Source organism: Giraffa tippelskirchi, chromosome X, assembly GCF_054371585.1.
Source record: "Giraffa tippelskirchi isolate mGirTip1 chromosome X, T2T-mGirTip1v1.2.pri, whole genome shotgun sequence".
Lineage (NCBI taxonomy): Eukaryota > Metazoa > Chordata > Mammalia > Artiodactyla > Giraffidae > Giraffa > Giraffa tippelskirchi.
In genome coordinates, this window is record NC_137289.1 from 135,820,868 (window position 1) to 135,840,725 (window position 19,858).

Consider the following 19,858-nt stretch of genomic DNA (forward strand, 5'->3'; position numbering starts at 1 on the left):
TAGTCACTATCTGCCCAGCACAGTGGAATAAACTTTATATACAGTGTATGACTTACTTCTGTAATAGCTGAGCAAATTAAGTATTATCAGATTCTCTATTCTGATGAGAAAATGAGGTTCAGAAATGTCTAAGTTCAAACAGCTCATGTTCTATTAAATAGAGCATTATTCTTAGCCATTTGAATTTTAAAAAGACAATTCTTGTCTTTAATATCGGGCCCTTTTACTTGGAACTGGTTATATACAAGAACCATTGTCCTTGAGGCCACTTTGAATTTATGATAATAAAAGAAAACACGAGGAGGTAACTTATTCTGCTGTTTGAGATTTCAGGAAAGTTTGCATCTAGTGAATCTAAAATTATTTGCATAGAAAGAATAGGAGTTGAAATACGGACCCATTTCTCAACACTGCAGATTGTTTTGAGTTCAAGTCTATTAGGATACTGTTTGCTGATGGTGATTACAGCCATGAAATTAAAAGACGCTTACTCCTTGGAAGGAAGGTTATGACCAACCTAGATAGCATATTGAAAAGCAGAGACATTACTTTGCCAACAAAGGTCCGTCTAGTCAAGGCTATGGTTTTTCCAGTGGTCATGTATGGATGTGAGAGTTGGAAGGTGAAGAAAGCTGAGCGCTGAAGAATTGATGCTTTTGAACTGTGGCATTGGAGAAGACTCTTGAGAGTCCCTTGGAATGCAAGAAGATCCAACCAGTCCATCCTAAAGGAGATCAGTCCTGGGTGTTCATTGGAAGGACTGATGTTAAAGCTGAAACTCCAATCCTTTGGCCACCTCATGAGAAGAGCTGACTCATTGGAAAAGACCCTAATGCTGGGAAGGATTGGGGGCAGGAGGAGAAGGGGACGACAGAGGATGAGATGGTTGGATGGCATCATCGACTCGATGGACATGGGTTTGGGTAAACTCCGGGAGTTGGTGATGGACAGGGAGGCCTGACGTGCTGTGATTCATGGGGTCGCAAAGAGTCGGACACGACTGAGCGACTGAACTGAACTGATACCTGTAGAGATGCTAAGAAACAGATTTAGCAATATCATTTAGAACCAAGACTCCAGGTTGAGCTCATGCACTTTGGTCTGCTGCCAGTTGCTGTCTGAGCCAAAAGCCAAAGATGAATATGTGAAGGGTGCAAATAATTTAACACTGTTCTTGGAAGCTATCCTCAAGAAACGAGAACGTAACAGCAGTCAATAATTGGGCCTTAAACTTCATTCTCACATAAGACTTGGGCCAAGAGATTCAGATATGCAGTTTTATTAAGAGAAATCTTTGGATGAGATTTTGGTATATACAGCAAATGATTAGGTCTACAATTTGAGTAGTAGTAGAGTTGGAGGGTGCTGAAACCATCAAGGAAGTAATGTATTTTACAAGTTGAGTGAAGAAAATAATTTGATTATCGGTTATGGTCCTTTAATCAGAAGAGGCTTTAAATAGTTCTAGGGGTTAAATGATTTTACCTGGAGTTTCATTAAACTTGAGATGCTTGATTAAATGAGTTATGGTGGTGAGTTAATATGGGTAATGTGATAATGGGAGCAAAAAATGTCTATTGCCAACAAAACTTGAGGAAATTTTCTCAGGCTATGAAGCTGGGAGAGATAGGCCTACAACATAAAAAAGAATGGGGTTCTTTAACCTCTCTGATCAAGACAGGTATGTATCCAAATTGACCACAGCAAACAAGTGAAGGGGCTCTCATCAGAATTTCTGTTTTATTTTTAAAAGGCAACAAGGAATTCATAGTAAGATTTAAATTTAATAAATTTAAAATCAATAAATTCCTAATTCAGTTCTTCTGTGTCCTGTTCTGCATGATGCCTTGCTAATTAAGCCAGAGTTTGTGTTTTGCTTCCTGGCAGCCATTATCTAGCCAGGAACTAGCAGAATGAGGACGCTGTTTGGTTCAAACATGAAACTGATGGGACTGACTTTAAATGATCTGTTTTATACAGTGTAAGCAGAAACCTCTCTAAAGCGTGAAGGCGTATTAGTGAATCTTTTTTGTTTGCATAATGTTTGTTTGCATAATTGATTAAACTTAAAACATTTATAAAATAAAAATTTTTTCCAAATGTTTAAACAATATTTTCACCATTAATAAAATTTATGAATTTAATCAGTCTCCTAGGAATTCCACTAAGTCACAAGCCCTATACATCAAATATTTTACAGGCTGCCAGCACTTTAAAGGCACCACAGAACATAATAATAAAAGCCAAATGGATTACTCTTGCACTTCAGCAATATAAAAGTGCAATATGTTTAGCCCTTTTGTTTAGTATTTCTGTGGTTATTTTTTGGAAGTCTTTTAATGATTAATTGATTTCCTTTAATAGTTATAGGACTGTTGAGATCATCTACTTCATCTTGGCAGAGTTATGTAGCTAGTGGGCTTTGAGGATTTGGTTCATTTCATCTAAACTGTTAAAATTCAGTGCAGAGTTGTTCATAGCATTTCCTTATTATTCTTTAAATGTCTATGACGTTTGTAGTGATAACTCCTCTTTCAGTCCTGATACTGGTAACTTGAGTCTTCTCTTTTTCCCTTTGTCAGTCTCGCTAGATGCTTTATCAATTTCTTTTTTGATTTTCTAAAAAGAGCTTTTCTTTTTAAATATTTTTTAATAAAGCTTTTGATTTGATTTTCTCTATTATGGCTTTTTTTTCTGTTTTCAAATTTCATTTCTTCTATTGTCTTCCTTATGCCTGCTTATTTCTTGTTATTCTTTTTCTAATTTCTTGAGGTGGGAGCTTAGATTTTAGATTTGACAAATTTCTCCTTTTCTTTCATTCATTGTTTCGACTTTGGTGTGCAGCTTGTGGGATTTTAGTTCCATGACCAGGGATTGAACCTGGTTCCCAGTAGTGGAAGTGCTTAGTCCTAACCACTAGATCTCCAGGGAATTCACTCCCCTTTTCTGATATAAGCATTTATTGCTATAATTTTCCCCTAAACATATGTTGTGTTTACATCTTCATTCAATTTTCCTTGAGATTTCCTCTTTTATCTATGGATTATTTAAAAACGTGTTCCTTAATTTCCAAGAGGTTGGAGACTTACTTGTTAATTGTTGTTAATTTCCAGTTTGATTTCATTATGGTTAGATAACATACATTGTATGATTACAGTTCTTTTAAAATTAAAGTTTACCTTATGACCCAAGGTATGGTCTATCCTGATGACTGTCCCACCCATACTTGAAAAGAATGTGTATTCTGTTATTTTGGGGAGACCATTGGTGGGTGGGTAGTTATTCAGCACTCTATACTCTTGCTGAATTTTTGTTTAATGGTGCTATAAATTACTGAGAGGGGTGATGAAGACTTCAACTATGGTTATAGATTTGTCAATTTCTCTTTTTCAGCTCTGTTGGACTTTGCTTCTAGTATTTTGAATCTTTGTTGCTTGATGCACATACATTTAAGATTTTTCCGTCTTCTTAGTGAATAGACACTTTCGAGGCCTGTTGTGGTAGAGAAGGAGCATGATTTTTTTAAAATGGTTTTCACAAAACTAACTACTAGTACAAATTGTTCAGAAAACACAAGTGTATTTTCCTCCTAGACCTCTTTATGGACTTGCATTCTATAAAATGGCTTCACATTTACAGACAAGAAAAGTTAAGATTTCATTTCTTCTACTTTTTAAAAACCACATAAGTGTATTTAAGACAGTGGGTTTCAGCAGTTTTTGACTGTGACTCTCTTAGGCCAACAGATCCCGTGATCCATTTGTCCCCAGTTTCTAGTGGAAAATTAATTAGGTTATACTAATAGAATATGACTGTAAAAGTACTGTAGGGTGTGGATAATTCATAGTACCATTTAAAAAAAATTGTGGGTAATATGAATTACAACATGCTAGAAGGTAAAGCACTGGGCTTCCCTGGTGGCTCAGACGATAAAGAATTCACCTGCATTGCAGGAGACCCGGGTTCAATCCCTGGGTTAGGAAGATCCCCTGGAGAAGGGAATGACTACCCACTCCAGTATTCTTGCCTGGAGAATCCCATGGACAGAGGAGCCTGGTGGGCTACAGTCTATGGGGTTGCCCATGCAACCCAAAACTGAGTGACTCACACACACAGAAGGTAAAGCAAGCAACCTAAAGCAAACTAAAATCAATAGTCTAACGATAATTTATAATAAAAAGGGAACTGAAAACTATAGGTAACATAAAATCCTGATGAGGTACTAACATAGTATTCCTCCTGAAAGCTGTGGGAACCTGAACCATCTACACTTGGGTTTGTATGAGAAGAGCAAAACAGCATTGTTGGTTGCATGGATATCAGGCTTTTAGGAAAAACAGTGAATTATAATATTCGGTAAACTCTACTAATGCATCATTTTATGGCTATTCACTGTATAATCTTTGAAAGTCATTTAGTAAGTTACTAGTTAGCAATATAGAATCACAAGGGAAAATTAAAGTCTCTGAAATTATGTGGTATTTGCCTGTAAGAATCAAAGGAAGGACTATCATTTCTACATCAAGCCTCAGTCACTAAGAGCCATTTGCTGAATTTGAGAATCACTGCTCTAGTGAAGTGCTCCAATGGGAAACACTTGTCGCAGTCCAGGCTGTTCCCATGTAGGGCTTTGCCAGTGCTACTATGAATTTGGCATTAACACTCTAGAAATAATGAAGTCATTCATGGGAACCAAGAAATACATATGATATGAATAGAATAACATTTAGAATGGATATCTAACACATCTGCATGCACCCTGGTGAGGAGAAGATTCACATCACACTGTACCATGACTGTCGTCTATGTGAGTAAAGTCAAAGTGTGGAGAAAGTGGTTGTTATAAACTGTTAGCTCAGAGATGGTTATTTAGCCACTGAAAATAACTGCTCTCTTATTTTAGTTACATTGATCCTGAAACAATGCAGCTAAGTCAGGCCTATACTAGACAAACCAACCTTTATAATTGCAGGCAAATTATAAATGTTTACAGGCTGACAATACAGCATATTTTTCATCTTTATGATAATACTAGCTCTGGCTTTTCTAACAGATGGTAAAATCCTTATGAGCAGATATGGCTTTATTCATCTAAAAATGTGAGTTTTGGAGGCAGACTGCTTGTACTTATATTTCAAGTCTGCTATTTTCTGACTGTGTGACCATGGGCAAGGTAAACTCGGTGTTTCAGTTCTTCAAAACTGAAGAATGGAAGAACTTCTGAGTAGCAACCTCAGAAGGTCAATTTGAGGATTCAATGAGATATAAGTTCAATGAGTATATAGTACTTAGCATAGGAACTCAGTAAGCAATAGGTAAATGTTAGCTATTATTAGTAACAGCAGTGACAGTATTATTATTATTTATATATATTCCACAATACTTATTGTGCCTTAAAGATAGTTGGCACACTAGAATTGCTGTTGAGTCTCTGCTAAATTATGTTATTTTAGAGGGGCAATTTGAAACAGTTGGGACAAGGATAAATACTTCTGCATATTTAATTTTTAAATAAACAAATAAAAGCCTTTGAGATTGAAACATTTCAAAGAAAAATATTTTCCCCTTACTTGCTCATTAGTGTGTGTCTGCAGAAAAAAGTCTAAACATGAGCAAGTGGGGTAAGGTGGTAATGGGAGTAAATATTAAATCAAGAAATCTTCCACTTACATGAAATAACAGCATAGAATTGAACACATTTACTGTTGGTGGTAGTCCTGCCCATTCTACCAATGTTCAAATCCCAGCTCTACCACTTTACATATTAATCCAATGTGCCCCAGTTTCCTAATCTATAAAATGGGGATAACACTAACACCGTCCTCCTAAGTTTTTTATGAGTATTAAATGAGTTAAATATTACAAATTACTTAAAGGTGTCTGTTTCACAATGTTTATTTAATTGTTAAATTAAAAAAAAATAAGATGTCTTTTAACAGTTTTCCACCACCTTCCCCCAGAAGCTCAACCAAAAATCCTGTCACAGTTTGATGGAAATAGCTAACAGGACTTATCATAAGTAAAACAGTAACTGAATGTTTGCAGTTATACCCTAAATAGCTAAGACAAGCCACACAAATGTTGGACTGTTAGGAAACGAATCATCCAGATTTTTTAACACCTACTCAAAGTCTGTTTTAAGTAAGTCACCTAAAATCACATTATTCAGTTTATGAAAGTACACTTGCAGGTTGTCTAGATCCATTATCAGATTTTACTTTTCTGGCATCTCAGTGTGTAGATTTAAAACAAACTATCACTTTGTTTATGGATTTACTTCAGCAGCTTTAATGTGAGAGTAAGATGTCATATGTATATCATATTAAGGATTTTAAAAAGCTCTGAATCTAATCATTCCTTATCTAAAGCCTTTACCACTACATCTGGATTTCACACACACATGTACACATACACACACACCAGAAGGGCTGTCTGCCCTTCCTTCATGGGCTATCAGGTCAGAAGAGGGTTTTCACAGCTAACAACTCCCACATTTTCAGGCAGAGGATCAGTGAGTAGGCAAACTAACGTCATACTCTTTTGAAAGATACCATCACATGCTTAGCTGACAGGCATATTGTGACCTCTATAATGAGAGGTCAGGGATAGAAAGAGAGCAAGAACTAGTTGGAGGAGAAGAGGCGAGGCTAGGCTGAAGGGGAGCTATTCGGGTTGCCCTGGTGGCACCTGTGGAGCAGGGCAGTGCTGTAAATCAGCCCCATAAAAGGTGCAAACTGGGACCTGCTTTGACAGGGAGCCCAATGCGGTGAGTATAAATTTCTAGATGCTTCCAATACTCTTGTAAGTGGATGGATGGTAAGAGTTAGGCTCCACATGGTCTGTTGTCTGTACTGGTAAACCAGCCAAACCCTCCCTGGAGGAGGTGCCAATAAGGGCAGAGTCCCAGTCTTTGCAGTAAAATGGTAATTGATAAAACAAAGTCGAATTTAGTCATGTGGACTAGACAAACATGACAGAAGACATTCAGAGTCCTACATCTCTCCCCAGACACATGGGACATTGAACCTATGGTAATAAGTTTCTGGTGATTCCCACTATGAATACACCCCAACTGAAGGCCTGCTTGTGCTGGACAGGACTAGCCAAGGACATGGAGCTGGCTGTTTTTGCAGACTGAGGACATCAATTGAGAGATACTGAGAAAGGCATTAAACTTCCTGTCACATTCACTCACTCGTTCATTCATTTACTCATCACAGTTTTATTGAGCACTTATAAGGTACTAGACCTAGATTAGGTACTAGAATATAGTACTGAACAAAATGGAGAAACTATTTTTTCCTGCCATGGACTTGGACATGCTCTCCCTACCATGTACAGTGAAGAAAGACACTAAGCTGATAATCATGCAAATGAATATATAATCGTGAATCATAAAGTTTTCCAAGAAATTATATAGGGTGCTAAAAGACTATAATAGGAGAAACTGATTTAATTTAGGGCGTAGGGATCAGACAAAAATCTCTCTGCAATCTCAGCTTTAGATAGGAGCCAGCCAGGGATAAAGACCGAGTAAAAGCATTCTCAGTAGAGGGAAAGGGAAAGTGTTAGTTGCTTAGTTGTGTCCGACTTGTTGAGACCCCATGGATGAAGAATATGCCAAAAATGAAAGAAGTGGCAAAGACTGGTGGATAATTAGGGTAGTTAGGCAAAGAGAATGATTTCCTTTCAGATAAGTTTAAGAAAAATACATAAACTAGAATAACAAATATGGAATTAATAAAACTAAAATTATGCATTTTACAATACCATAAACTTCTAAATTGTCTTTATTATTATATAAACCTTTCTGCTGTAATTGCTAAGAGGAATAAGTCACACTGAAGTCAAACTGTATTTGCCTGGCTTTGTGTATTTTTATTAGGCTAATTTCCAGAATACACTAATGAGGATTATGATCTAGGAGCTTAAAAAGGAACACCCTACACCCCCCCCCCCACAGCTTTAGTAAATATTTTAAGGGTATTTATTGCTGATGTGATCTTGCTATAAAATTCAACTAAATTTTTCTCTAAATTTCAACTCAGACCACATGGAACTAGTATTATAGCAGAGACAGCAGCCTACGAAACTCCGTATTCCATCTTTATAGTCCTCTTCCACTTAAGTTCTATTTCATTAAAAAGAGCTGTGTCATCCCAAGGAATAATTGGTAAGAATGAAGATAATTGTTCATTATGGAGGTAACTGAATTATATATTGATACTGATCTTGTGTTTAAAAAAATTAACATAAGGAAACGTCCTTTTATTTTAAATAAGTACATATATACAGACTAAAAAATAAAACAAAAATTTCTCTGAAATGCAAAAAGCAATCATTTACGTATATGTTATTTTGCCCCCCAAGTCCAGGCGATTTAGCTATAATACCCTGTAGTCTTGGTAATAGATAACACTGAATAACTGCTTGAGTTTTATAACAGTAGCAGCTCTGTATGTTTTTTTGAACTTAATAAAAAATAGTAACATAGAGCAAAAGAGAAACCTGGGTAGAAATCAATCCAGTTACTAAAAACACTACTAAAATCAGCATATGAGCACACACGTTTCTTTAAGTAAAACTTTTCCAAAACTCACTCATTAGTTATTAAAGCTCAAATTCTTATGTGTATGCAATGCCTACCATGCAAGGAGGACCAAGGCAGAGTGTGGAAAGATCCCTAGTGGTTTGGGTTCTAGTCCTTACTCTTGCACTTTTTTTGCAACACGGCTTTGGGTTAATCACTTAGCCATTTTGAGTTCTGTCATTTGCAAATACAGTTGTAGTGAGGTTTAAAAATACATAAATGTGGAAACTCCCTTGACAACTGCAAAAAGTCCTAAATTAATCAACTAAGGTCCTCAAAGGAACTTTAGTCTAATAAACAACTCATCAATAAATGTTCTTTCTTTCAGAACACTGGTTATAGGCGTTTAACATGCTCTTTGGGATTAACAATTACTTAGCTTTTTTAAAAACAGAGACCAGAGTTAGAAACTGTTCAGCATTTCACTCTGAAATTGGTGGGTCAGTGTTACACGGGAGGATTTCCTCCATGATTAACAATTTTCTTTACCCTGTACTGTTTCTCTGTCAAAACTTAGTTGGGATAAATATCTATCTGGGAAATACCATGTTACAAACTCAGGATATAGAATAAAAATAGGCAAAAGTAGGCTCTTCTCTCTTTCTTGGAATAAATTTCTAGAAGTGAAGTTACTAGACCAGGTTCTTCATGTGCTCATGCTCAACCGCTCAGTCATGTCCACCTCTTTGCGACCCTATGGACTGTAGCCTACCAGGCTCCTCTCTCCATGGGATTCCCCAGGCAAGAAGGCTGGAGTGGGTTGCCATTTCCTCCTTCAGGGGATCTTCCTGACCCAGAGATCGAATCTGTATCTCTTGTATCTCCTGCATTGACAGGTAGATTCTTCACCACTGTGCCACCTAAACAATGCCTTTCAGAAAGGTGCTAACAATTTATACTCCTAGATGATGCTTACAATATACCAGTTTTACCTTTTACTATCTTCCATAATTTAATTAGTCAAAATACACAAGACTCAGCTATTTTTCCTTCCTCACACAGTATATTCCTGTCCCAATGTGCATGACAGGATGGCACAGGCTGAGTGTTTGAATGAGCCTTCAATTGCTTACCGTTCCTCTTAGGATAAATCCAAACCCTTTAACAGTTTACAAGCTCTGGGTGAAGTGGCCTCTTCCTCCCTCTCTAGCCTCATCTCTCACTACCAACTCCCCTCTTGAATAGGCCAGCTGTCTCTTACGTTCCTATCTTTGTTCAGGCTATTACTTCTGACTGGAATGCCAGATTCTAGAAGGAGCTTAGTGTTAAGAGAGCATTTCTGACTAGTATGAACAAAAGTGTCCCCTGTCACACAGTTTTGAGTATTGATTTCAGAACAACTTCAAATGTCTGTGGAAAAAATTATAACCCGATTACTCAGTTATTCAGAGTAGCAGGTTTTGATAAGGGCACTATTCTTGTGGAGAGGAAGATGCTGGGGGTATGTAACTGGGGACAAGAAACAATAGAGAACAAGTGTCATAGAGAACTGCACTCCTACAACAACCCAAATAAATGAAAATATTTTCCTACACTTCAGTTTTAGGAGACAGTTATAAGTAATAAGATATTTAAGAGATATACTCAGGAAAGCAACTCAAATGTAAGTTGTTAAATCTTTCACATCTTGTATATCTAGACGGTCTATCTTCCACAGCAATGACATCAAATTTTTTTGATGCTGTGAACATGAAGCACTGTTGCTCAAATTACTTACAAACCTGTAGCCATGTTTTTCACAGTCTTCTAACAAGAACCACAATAAACTTCCTTCTAACCAAAATGTCATAAAATGGGTCGATTTTGTGAATTGAATGTTTGGGTCAGTAAGATTATCAGCCTCCACACTATCACTGTCCTAGTTTCTCATCATCCATCTGGCCTGGGCTTAATGGCCCTGCCTTTGGCCTCGCATCTCTTGATGGATGCTCTCAGCACTAGAGAGATCCTATAGGCTGATCTCATCACGCAAGTCCCCAGGACGAAATTCTTCAGTAGCTCTTTATTACTGCAGTAAAAAGCCTAAGTATTTTATCATACAATTCCCCACTTACCTCTCTAGGGGCCCATCTACTGCCCTTTCTCACATGCTTTCCCTCAATTTTTAGTGAACCAGTAACTCTGAGCCACATAAAATCACTGGAACGTACCATACACACACATTGGTAGCACACCTTCATATGCCTCACCACAAAAATACTGCTACTCATCTTTCACTCTTTACCCATATGCTCCTCATTCTGAAGCCTCTTCTCACTTCTCAAGGGGGCAAAGGCCCTGCTCCTACATTCTTACACTGACTTACTACAAATTGTATTAGAACTCTCGGTGTGTCTTTCTTTCCATATAATGGGGTGCTATCTATGTCTTTTCATCTTTACCTCAAGAATCATGGTCTAAGTCTACTGTACAACAGATGTTCATTTTTAAATGAAATCATAAATATATTAAAAATCCTATCTTTAATGATGAACTTTACAGCTATTCATTTACTGTATATTATCACACTAATAATTGATCAGCTAATTAATTATTATTCTCCATCAGTTCTGTGCATAGGAAGTTATGAAGTTATATCCTTAAAAATATAAGCTGCTACAACACATGAACTCACTGAACATATGAACTGAGGGACAAATCAATAAGTCATTTTTTTTTTTAATGTTTTTTCAGGGCATAAAATCTAAATTTAGGATTTTTTGTGAAAATCTGACAAGAGGATAAAAATAAATAATCTGGAATTTACCAAAAAGAGTCAATTGCCAGTCTGCCAATAAAACTGTCATCACAGAGTCTTTAAAAGAGTACTTACATGGTACAGTGTGGCTTCTGGCACAGGTGTGCCCATGATGTCTTGTCTCAGTGCATCCATTTGCAAACTAGGTAGCAACGAATAGTGAGTCGGGCTACTACTCTTATCACCCTTCTTTTTAGACTTCTTCCCTGTGTCTTTTTTGCTGTTTCTCTGAAACATGTATTCTTCTTGAGCAATTTTTTCATTGCTCATATATCGGAGTAGAGAGTTTTCTAAATAAAAAAAGATAAATACACCAATGTAGATATGCAAATATTCCAAACTTACCATCCTTTAAGTGTACTATTAGATTTCATTTCAGAAATGTAACTTGATTTCCTTTATAAAACACCTTTGTAGTGAAAATATGGAGAATCTTGATTATTTGGGATCACAGGACAACAGGAAGTTGATAGCCTATAAAGTATTTCTCCAAGTTTTAGCTCTGAACCAACCATATCAGAATTACCAGCAGAACCTGAATCATAAGTTTCAGGTGTGTGGCTCATAAAATTTTTAACAAGTTCTTGCAAGGAGATTCTGCTAAAATCTGACAACAAATATCCTAGGGAGCATCCTTGGAGAAATTAAAGCCCACATTATGGACCAATAGTGAGGAAACTTAGTTCAAAAAAATCTATGCTTAAATTGATAGCCAGAACTCTACTTCATAAAGCCTTTATTCCCCAAGATGTTACTATCATATCAAATCCCAAAAGGGTGACTCAGAAAAGGCATATAAGTGTTTCTTTCTTAAAATATTTTTCTTGATTAATTCTATAAAACAGAAGAGGTTAGAAACTGAAGTTTGGAAAATGGAGTAAATACACAGATGTAAAGTAATCTCAATGCTCCTATATTTACCAACATTTTCATAAATGCTCGCTCCATAAAACAATTGTTAAGAAGACTAATGAAGCAGATATTCATGCTTGCTTATTTCTGTGTGGTCTGTGGATCTGTGCATTAATGAAATAAATTTTGCACACTGGCTAGAAATAACAGGTAAATGGGTTAAACATGTTATAAAGGAAGCTTCGTGAAGTCATGTCCTATGAAGAGGTTTTTTTTGTTTCTTTTTGTATTTCATCTATAACTTTATGGATCTTATTTCAGAAAATGGAAGTAGCAGCATGACCCACTGGGCCCACCATATCTATCCACACTTGGTTGAATCCCATTTAGTAGTGAAATTTCCCATTGCCTTCTTTACTGCTCACCTCAATAGCAGGATAAGTGAACATAAAAACTTACTTTTGGTAGATACTTCAAGTGTAGCCCACCCCCAAGTAAGAAGATAACCCTGAACAGCAAACAGGAGAGAAAAAAGCAAAGCAGTTTTTTTTTTTTCCATTTTTATATGGTTTTCTTTTAGAGACACTGGCCCAGTTTCTATTAGCTTTTACCCATGTGCTTCAAAACTCATTTTAAGGTTATATTAATACAAAAATAGTGAGGTTGGCATTGCGGACCAATGGGGACTGATCACAAACGCTTCCTATTCGTTGAACTTAATTATTTTATGCAGTTTCACACTTCTGACCTTGTTTTCCAAGTATTAAATTTCAAATAACAGATATTAATTTTTTACACTGTACTTCTCTACCCTAAACCCCTTAGGAGGCATTCAGAGAAGATATTTACTTAATAATAGATCAAGACAGTTAAAGGTTGGTCTCAGTTGGTTTGGGTGTATCATAAAAATCAATAAGAGAATGAATAGTCTTTCACTGAAGCCATAACATCCTATGTAAAAAAAACATTTAAATCTGCTTTTTGTTTCAACAACCCAGCCTACACTGAAATTCTAGAACACTTACCTCTTCTACTATCTCTCTTCATCTTATTTGGATCTTCATAGTCCCCCACCCAATTATATTCCACTGGCATAGATATAGGTCGTAGCTTGCCTAAACACAGAGAACAAAATTCACATCACATTGTTTTTCTTCCCCATGTCCGCTCAAACTTAAACTGACTTTTAGCTACAGTCTGCAAAACACACTCACTCATATGCAACATTATGGTTGGCATTTGTGAAGATGAAAAATATGTGTGTTTTGAGCCAGAAGGTGAAACTGCCTGTGGCAATTGGCCAGGTGATAATGCAAACTTAAGGCACTTTTTATAAGTAATACAGAACAGCCTAGGTTTGCTCTCTTAGGAGCCCCAGACTTTAAGAATGTGGTCCTTTACAAAGAGGACCATTATTTTAGTGACTTCATTCATTTTCTATAACTGGATCTGTCTTATTCCTCAATGCCCAAGTGTCTTTATCTTGACAGCCAATCTTTAAGACAGTAGCCCCTTGTATTTAATGTTGGAACACAGTATTAACTTCCCATCTTCACTGCTTCCTAATTCCTATCTGCTTTTTAGATACCACCATGCTTCAGCAATGTGGCTAGATTGTTTTCTACAGCCTAAAGCTGGGTCTGCCCTTAAGCATCTCTTTTGCTAGTATGAACTCTAGTTTCCAGATCCAAGTAATCACTGCTTTGGTCTGTCCCGTGTTCCCATTTTCCTCTGGGTCTGTGTTCTTACTAAACAGCATCTTATTTTAGCAAGCAGAACTCATGACATAGACTTTAAGGACAGCTTTTTGGTGAGGCTGATCAATTGATTTCTGATCAATTCAAAATTTGCGAAGCACAAAATAGCCAGAAGAAAAATCATTCACAAGTTTAAAAAGGACACCTAGCACAACACCTAATTCTCAAAATTATAAGAAATAAACCATTACCCTCATTTTACCAGATGAAGGGCCTGGGACAATGTATGCAATTTACCCAAGGACACACAGTTGGTAAGTCTGTAGTACCAGGGTTCAAACCTAGGCACTCAAACACTACTTCTGCAATAACTTTTGGTAACTTCAATATTCACCCACTAATATTCTGGCCTCTCAGTTTTTTTGAGATTCTCTCCTTCACCCATTCTAATGGTCATATGCTTAATCTTGTCACCTGAAATGGCAGTAATTCTTCCCAGTATCCCGCTTTTCAACTAAAACCTGTATTTTTAGCACATCCTCCACAGCACTCTGGGCTTCCCTGGTGGCTCAGAGGGTAAAGCATCTGGCTGCAATGTGGGAGACCTGGGTTCGATCCCTGGGTTGGGAGGGTCTCCTGGAGAAGGAAATGGCAACCCACTTCAGTATTCTTGCCTGGAGAATCCCATGGACAGAGCAGCCTGGTAGGCTGCAGTCCACGGGGTCGCAAAGAGTCAGACACGACTGAGCGACTTTACTTCTTCACTTCCACAGCACTCTCCTTTAATCTACTCCTCCTTTAATCTACCAACCTTCCCACCTTTCAACACCTCTTGGTCACAGTATGTTCTTGTCACTCTCCCCCTTGGCTAGATAAATTTCACAATCAAATTGTTACAGACATTCCACATATTTCGTTAAAAAATCCATTAAGATACTTCTTTCTCATTATATTGTTAAGGGAAAATGTGACAACTTACTGGCATTTTGCCAATACAGTTTATTCAGTATATTTTACTAAGTTCTTTGAAAACTTGAGGATGAACTAGACATGACAAAATTATTAATGACCCACAAATGAAGTATTTACTTAATGATGTCCTTACAAGGTATGCAAATGACTTCATAAACGATCACCTCAGTTTCCAAATTTTCATGGGGTAGATCTCTGCAATTTTACAGAGAGAATCTGGGTGAGCTGATGTAGGTGACACGCAATCATAAGCCTTGCAATATCTCTCGGCTACTGTCTCATAGTTAAATTATTCTGTTACTTGGCTTTTCATATCTGTTGCACATCTGGAGCATTCTAACCAGGATCTCTATAGAGGTGCCAATTGTGCACTGTATGTCTTACTGTAGCCTAATAAATGTAGAAGAGGTCAAAGATAGATACTTTTGGATTTTGTCTGAATTTTATTCTGAAATTAATGGCAAGTAGCTTTTTAAAAAAAATGAACTATATTTAGCTGCAACTAAACACAGAACACGAAATATAATTTAAAGAATATTTAGCACTGGGAACTATAATTCAATATCTTGTAATAATCTATAATATATATAGATGAATCACTTTGATGTACACCTAAACCTAACAAAACATTGTAAATTACACTTTGATTTAAAAAATGATTAAAAAATAAAATAAAGATATACTAAACTAAATAAAAAAGACTGAGTGTCAGCAGATAGAAGTCTTAGAAAGTCCAGGAACAAGCCAAACTGAACAGCATATTGTAAGGGACATATATAAATTGATAAGAAATATTCTAAAAAAGCAAAGAAATAATAAATAGATAATTCAGGAGAAGAGTAGCACCAGCGAGATACAGTAGGACAGGGGTCTACTGTTGGAAGCAAAGACATGGGATAATATTCCAATTACTGGCAGGTTACCAGAAGAATCAACCATGTGATTAGAGGGTTGGAATTTTCAGTCCTACTCCCAGCCTCCAGAGACTGGAGGGGGCTGGGGATTGAGTTTAATTACCAAGGATCAATTATTTAGTCAACTCTGCCTATAGGATGAAACCTCCATAAAAATCAAAAGGACAAGGTTTGAAGAGTTCCCAGGCAATGGACAGAAGGAGAGTTCAGGAGAGTGGCACACCTAGGGAGGGCATAGAAGCTCCAAGCTCTTGCCCCATGTCTTGCACTATGCATCTATCCCATCCAGCTGTTCCCGTGTTATATCCTTTATAATAAACTGGTGATCTACTAAAAAAAAAAAAAAAATATTGACAACGATGGAATGCCTTATAATGATCAAATACTGTTTCAATATGAACTGCTATGCTTTAATAGCAGTGTACAGAATTGTTTGAAAATAAACTGATTTTTTCCTTAGCCAATAAAGTATTTTCAGTGCTATTACACATGCTATGGAGCTCAGAGTTAACTGCTCGTTCTCCTGGACTCCCTTAGCTCCTTGGTATACATGATCCTTAATTATAGTGTATTCTATCTTTCTGTTTATAGGTTTTTTCTACTTTTTGGCAGGAACCGGATCTTATATATCTTTGTTATGAAAGTTCCTGGCAAGGATTTTGACCCAGAGTGGGCATTCATTAGATTTCTTTTGAACGCTTGAATGAAAGGATGCTAGACATTAGGGAGATTAATGGGCTGTTCACTGGATCCTACTCCTTTTTTTCTCACTCAAGGGCATCTCTTGAACAATTCTACCTTACTTTCTCTTGTAGCATCAATTTCCCCTTTCTACCCTGTGATTCCCATTAGCATACAAACATGCTGTAATTTCTACAGTCTTAAAAAATAAACAAACCTCTCTTCGCTAACAGCCACCCCACTACCACTTTCTCTGGTCCCCTTTACAGAAAAACTCCTAGAAGTCTCATTTTGATTTTCGGTCTCCAATTTCTCTTTTTTTCCTCTAACTTTATTGAAGTATTATTGACAAATTAAAATGTTACACATTAAGGCTGTACAGAATGACTTTTTGAGGTGTGTAATGTGATTGTATGTATACACACACACATACATTGTGAAATGATTACCACAAGCAGGTTACGATACCCTTCACCTCATACAGTTACCATCTGTGTGTGCATGTATGACTGTGTCAACTGTGTGGTGAGAACACTTAAGATCTACTCTCTTAGTAAAATTCAAGTGTATATAATGGAAAACATCACAGCGGTTCTTCAAACAATTAAAAAGAGAACTTCTGCAGGATTCAGCAACCCTACTTCTGGGTATATATCGAAAGGAAACGAAATCAGTATCTCTAAGAGTTCACATTTATTGTAACATTGTTCACAATAGCTAAGATATGTAAACAATTCAAGTGTCCATCAATAGATGAATGAATACAGAAAATGTGGTGCGCACACACACACAGGAATATTACTCTGCCATAAAAAGGAAATCTTGCCCTCTGTGATGGCGTGGATGAAGCTGAAGGACATTATGTTACATGAAATTAGCCAGGCACAAAAGACAAATGCTGTATGATCTTACTTATATGTAGAATTTCCTCTTTTCTTTTGAATCTTCTCCAATTAAGATCTTGCCCCTCAACTCCCCTAAAACTACTATCGTCAAGGTTACTAGTGCTTCCATGTTGCTAAATCCAAAAGACAATTCTCAGAACCCTTGACTATTCTTATCTATCTGCAACATTTGACCCAGAGGATTATTCTTTTCTTGAAATACTTTCTTCACTTGGCACCCAGGATACTGTCTGTCTCTGGTTTTTGTCTCCTCTCTTACTAAACTCAAATGCATACTTTAGAGCTCAGCAAAAATGTCATTTCCTCAGGGGTATTCTCCCTGAACTTGTTCTAGGTTGGGTTTCTCTGTATTTGTTTTTCTTTCATATTTTTTTTCATGGTGTGTCACTTATAGTCAAGTAAGTATTTATTAAATTAGTTGCTTGAATTCTGTCAACATTCTAGAATGTAAATTTCACAAGGGAACAGAAATTTCTCTGTTGTTCACCATGGTATCTCTATCAGTTAGCACAGTGACTTAAACATAGTTAACAGCTCAATACTTGTTAACTGCTGACCTGTTAAGAAAGTAAATCGGGGACCTTCCTCATACATTGGAGTTAAAATGGTCCAAGCTGAACAGTTAGTTTCTATTTTCAAAGTTTCCTTTTCCTTTCTTCCTGTCAGCTTTCCATTCCCCCTCCCCCTCACTTTTCCTCCCTTTCTGTCTTATAAAGAACCTAACCAACTACTTTCATTATTCTAACAAATTGGGTCTGACAGAGCTGTGTGGTAATCAAGCAGAACTAGAAATCCTGCCTCCTGATTTCCTATCTAGAAACATCACCATATTAAACTACCCATGGTGCATGTTGAAATACTACTGAATTGCTGCCTTTTTCAGTTGTATCCCTTCCCTACCTTTTTAAAACTCTGGCCCCAACATGCTAAAATCATTACGTTTGAGGATGATATACAGCATCTGAGAAGTAATCTTCTCTATTACAGTTGACAAAGAATTGGGGAAAAAAAGGCTGCAGAGAAATTTCTCCTTATATCTGATGTACCTTTTAATTGGTCACGAAAGAAGCTTTCTCTAGAAAATACACACACACACATACACATCTGTTCTGAATATTTTAGCCAATATTTTGATGAAAATGAGTATAGTAAGGAATGTTAAGCTATAAGCATGTCACATACACCCATCAAACTCCCCACATACCAGACAGAAAAATTACTTTCAGATGGTTGACTGCATTTCTAGGAAAACATCCCGAGGTTATTTAAGGTAGAGAATCACACATTTAAAGAGGAGTAAAACTGAATTAAATGGAAAGTCAGTACTTTTTTAAGGATAAAGGCAACATATCTGGATCTAATAAAATAAGTAAGAATGGGCACTTTGATCTCTAGGGCCATATTTTAAAAATTTCACTTCTAGATACAAGAGTTTGGGGAAAAAACTGGCTTGTAAACATCACAATGTGATGATTATTTAAGTACTGGATTTAACACCTTATAACAATATAAAGCATTAACTTGAAATCTTTTTGGTTGCGTTAATAGAGAACCAAAACAATTAAAATATCATTTCAAAGAATAAGCTACATCTTGTTTGTGAATTTTCTTACTGCTCCCTAAAAGTGATCTAGACTTTAAATGGGGAGTCACATAAAAATTGTTGAAGGAGAAAATTTTGAACCGCATCAAAAATTATAGGGAATTTTTAACACTTGATTCCAAGGTGAATTATATTTTGAACCAAATTACATTCTGCCAAGAGAGCAAATGTGCTGTACACACTGGAGTACAGAAAGGCAGGCTATTTTAGTTGAAATGTTGCCACTGTGCATAGAGACTATTCCTCTACATTAGAGGGATGTGGGAGGTCTGGGAAGAATTCAGAGGTTTAAATACTAAGTGGCAAAACAGTTCTGGGTTTTCTTCTGAAGGCTCTGGTGGGTAAAAAAGCAGTGAGCTATGCGAAATACTTTTGCCTCCGGCTGTGCTCAGTAATACAGTTGTGGGAAAGAAGGATGATGTGGGGTAAATATTATTTGGTTAAAAACATCCCATTTTCCAGGTAAATATGACAATAGAGCAAGCTATTTTTTTAAAAGGTAGAGATGAAAAACTTGACACACACCCCAGTTAATTTCTTAGGATTTCATCGATCATCAATGTTGGAGCCAGCCTGTAAACGTAGACTTTGTAACTTCATTACATTAAGTCGCCTCAGCGATGAGTTGAAGACCATTGTATTATACAAAGATTCAATTCATTTTTCTTCAAAAATAATTCACTGACATGTATGATTACTGCTTTTTAAACAACTATACTCCCAGCCAGTTTGCAACTCTTGCAAAAAGTTCTTAAAGGCTAGGTAAAGAACTTGTGGAGGATTCGAACATAAACTGTAGCTGTAACTGTGTTTGTTATCCATCCCTGAACAAAGATGGAAAATAAACTGGCTTGACATGATATGTCATTTATAAAGTAATGTTAGGCTGTCATATGTATACTTTTAA

General features: G+C 36.7%; 1 protein-coding gene across 9 annotated transcripts in view; it reads right to left on the bottom strand.

The window, feature by feature from the left end:
- CNKSR2 (connector enhancer of kinase suppressor of Ras 2) overlaps positions 1–19,858 on the bottom strand; it is a 276,605-nt gene that overhangs the window by 77,949 nt on the left and 178,798 nt on the right. For 5 of the 9 annotated variants that reach the window (XM_081565963.1, XM_081565961.1, XM_081565969.1 and 2 more), the window contains one exon: positions 11,403–11,617. In XM_081565963.1, coding sequence (XP_081422089.1) covers positions 11,403–11,617 — 215 coding nt within the window. Of the gene's footprint in view, positions 1–11,402; positions 11,618–13,204; positions 13,295–19,858 lie in introns of all 9 variants that reach the window. The other 4 variants (XM_081565962.1, XM_081565960.1, XM_081565967.1 and 1 more) reach the window with 1 other exon arrangement.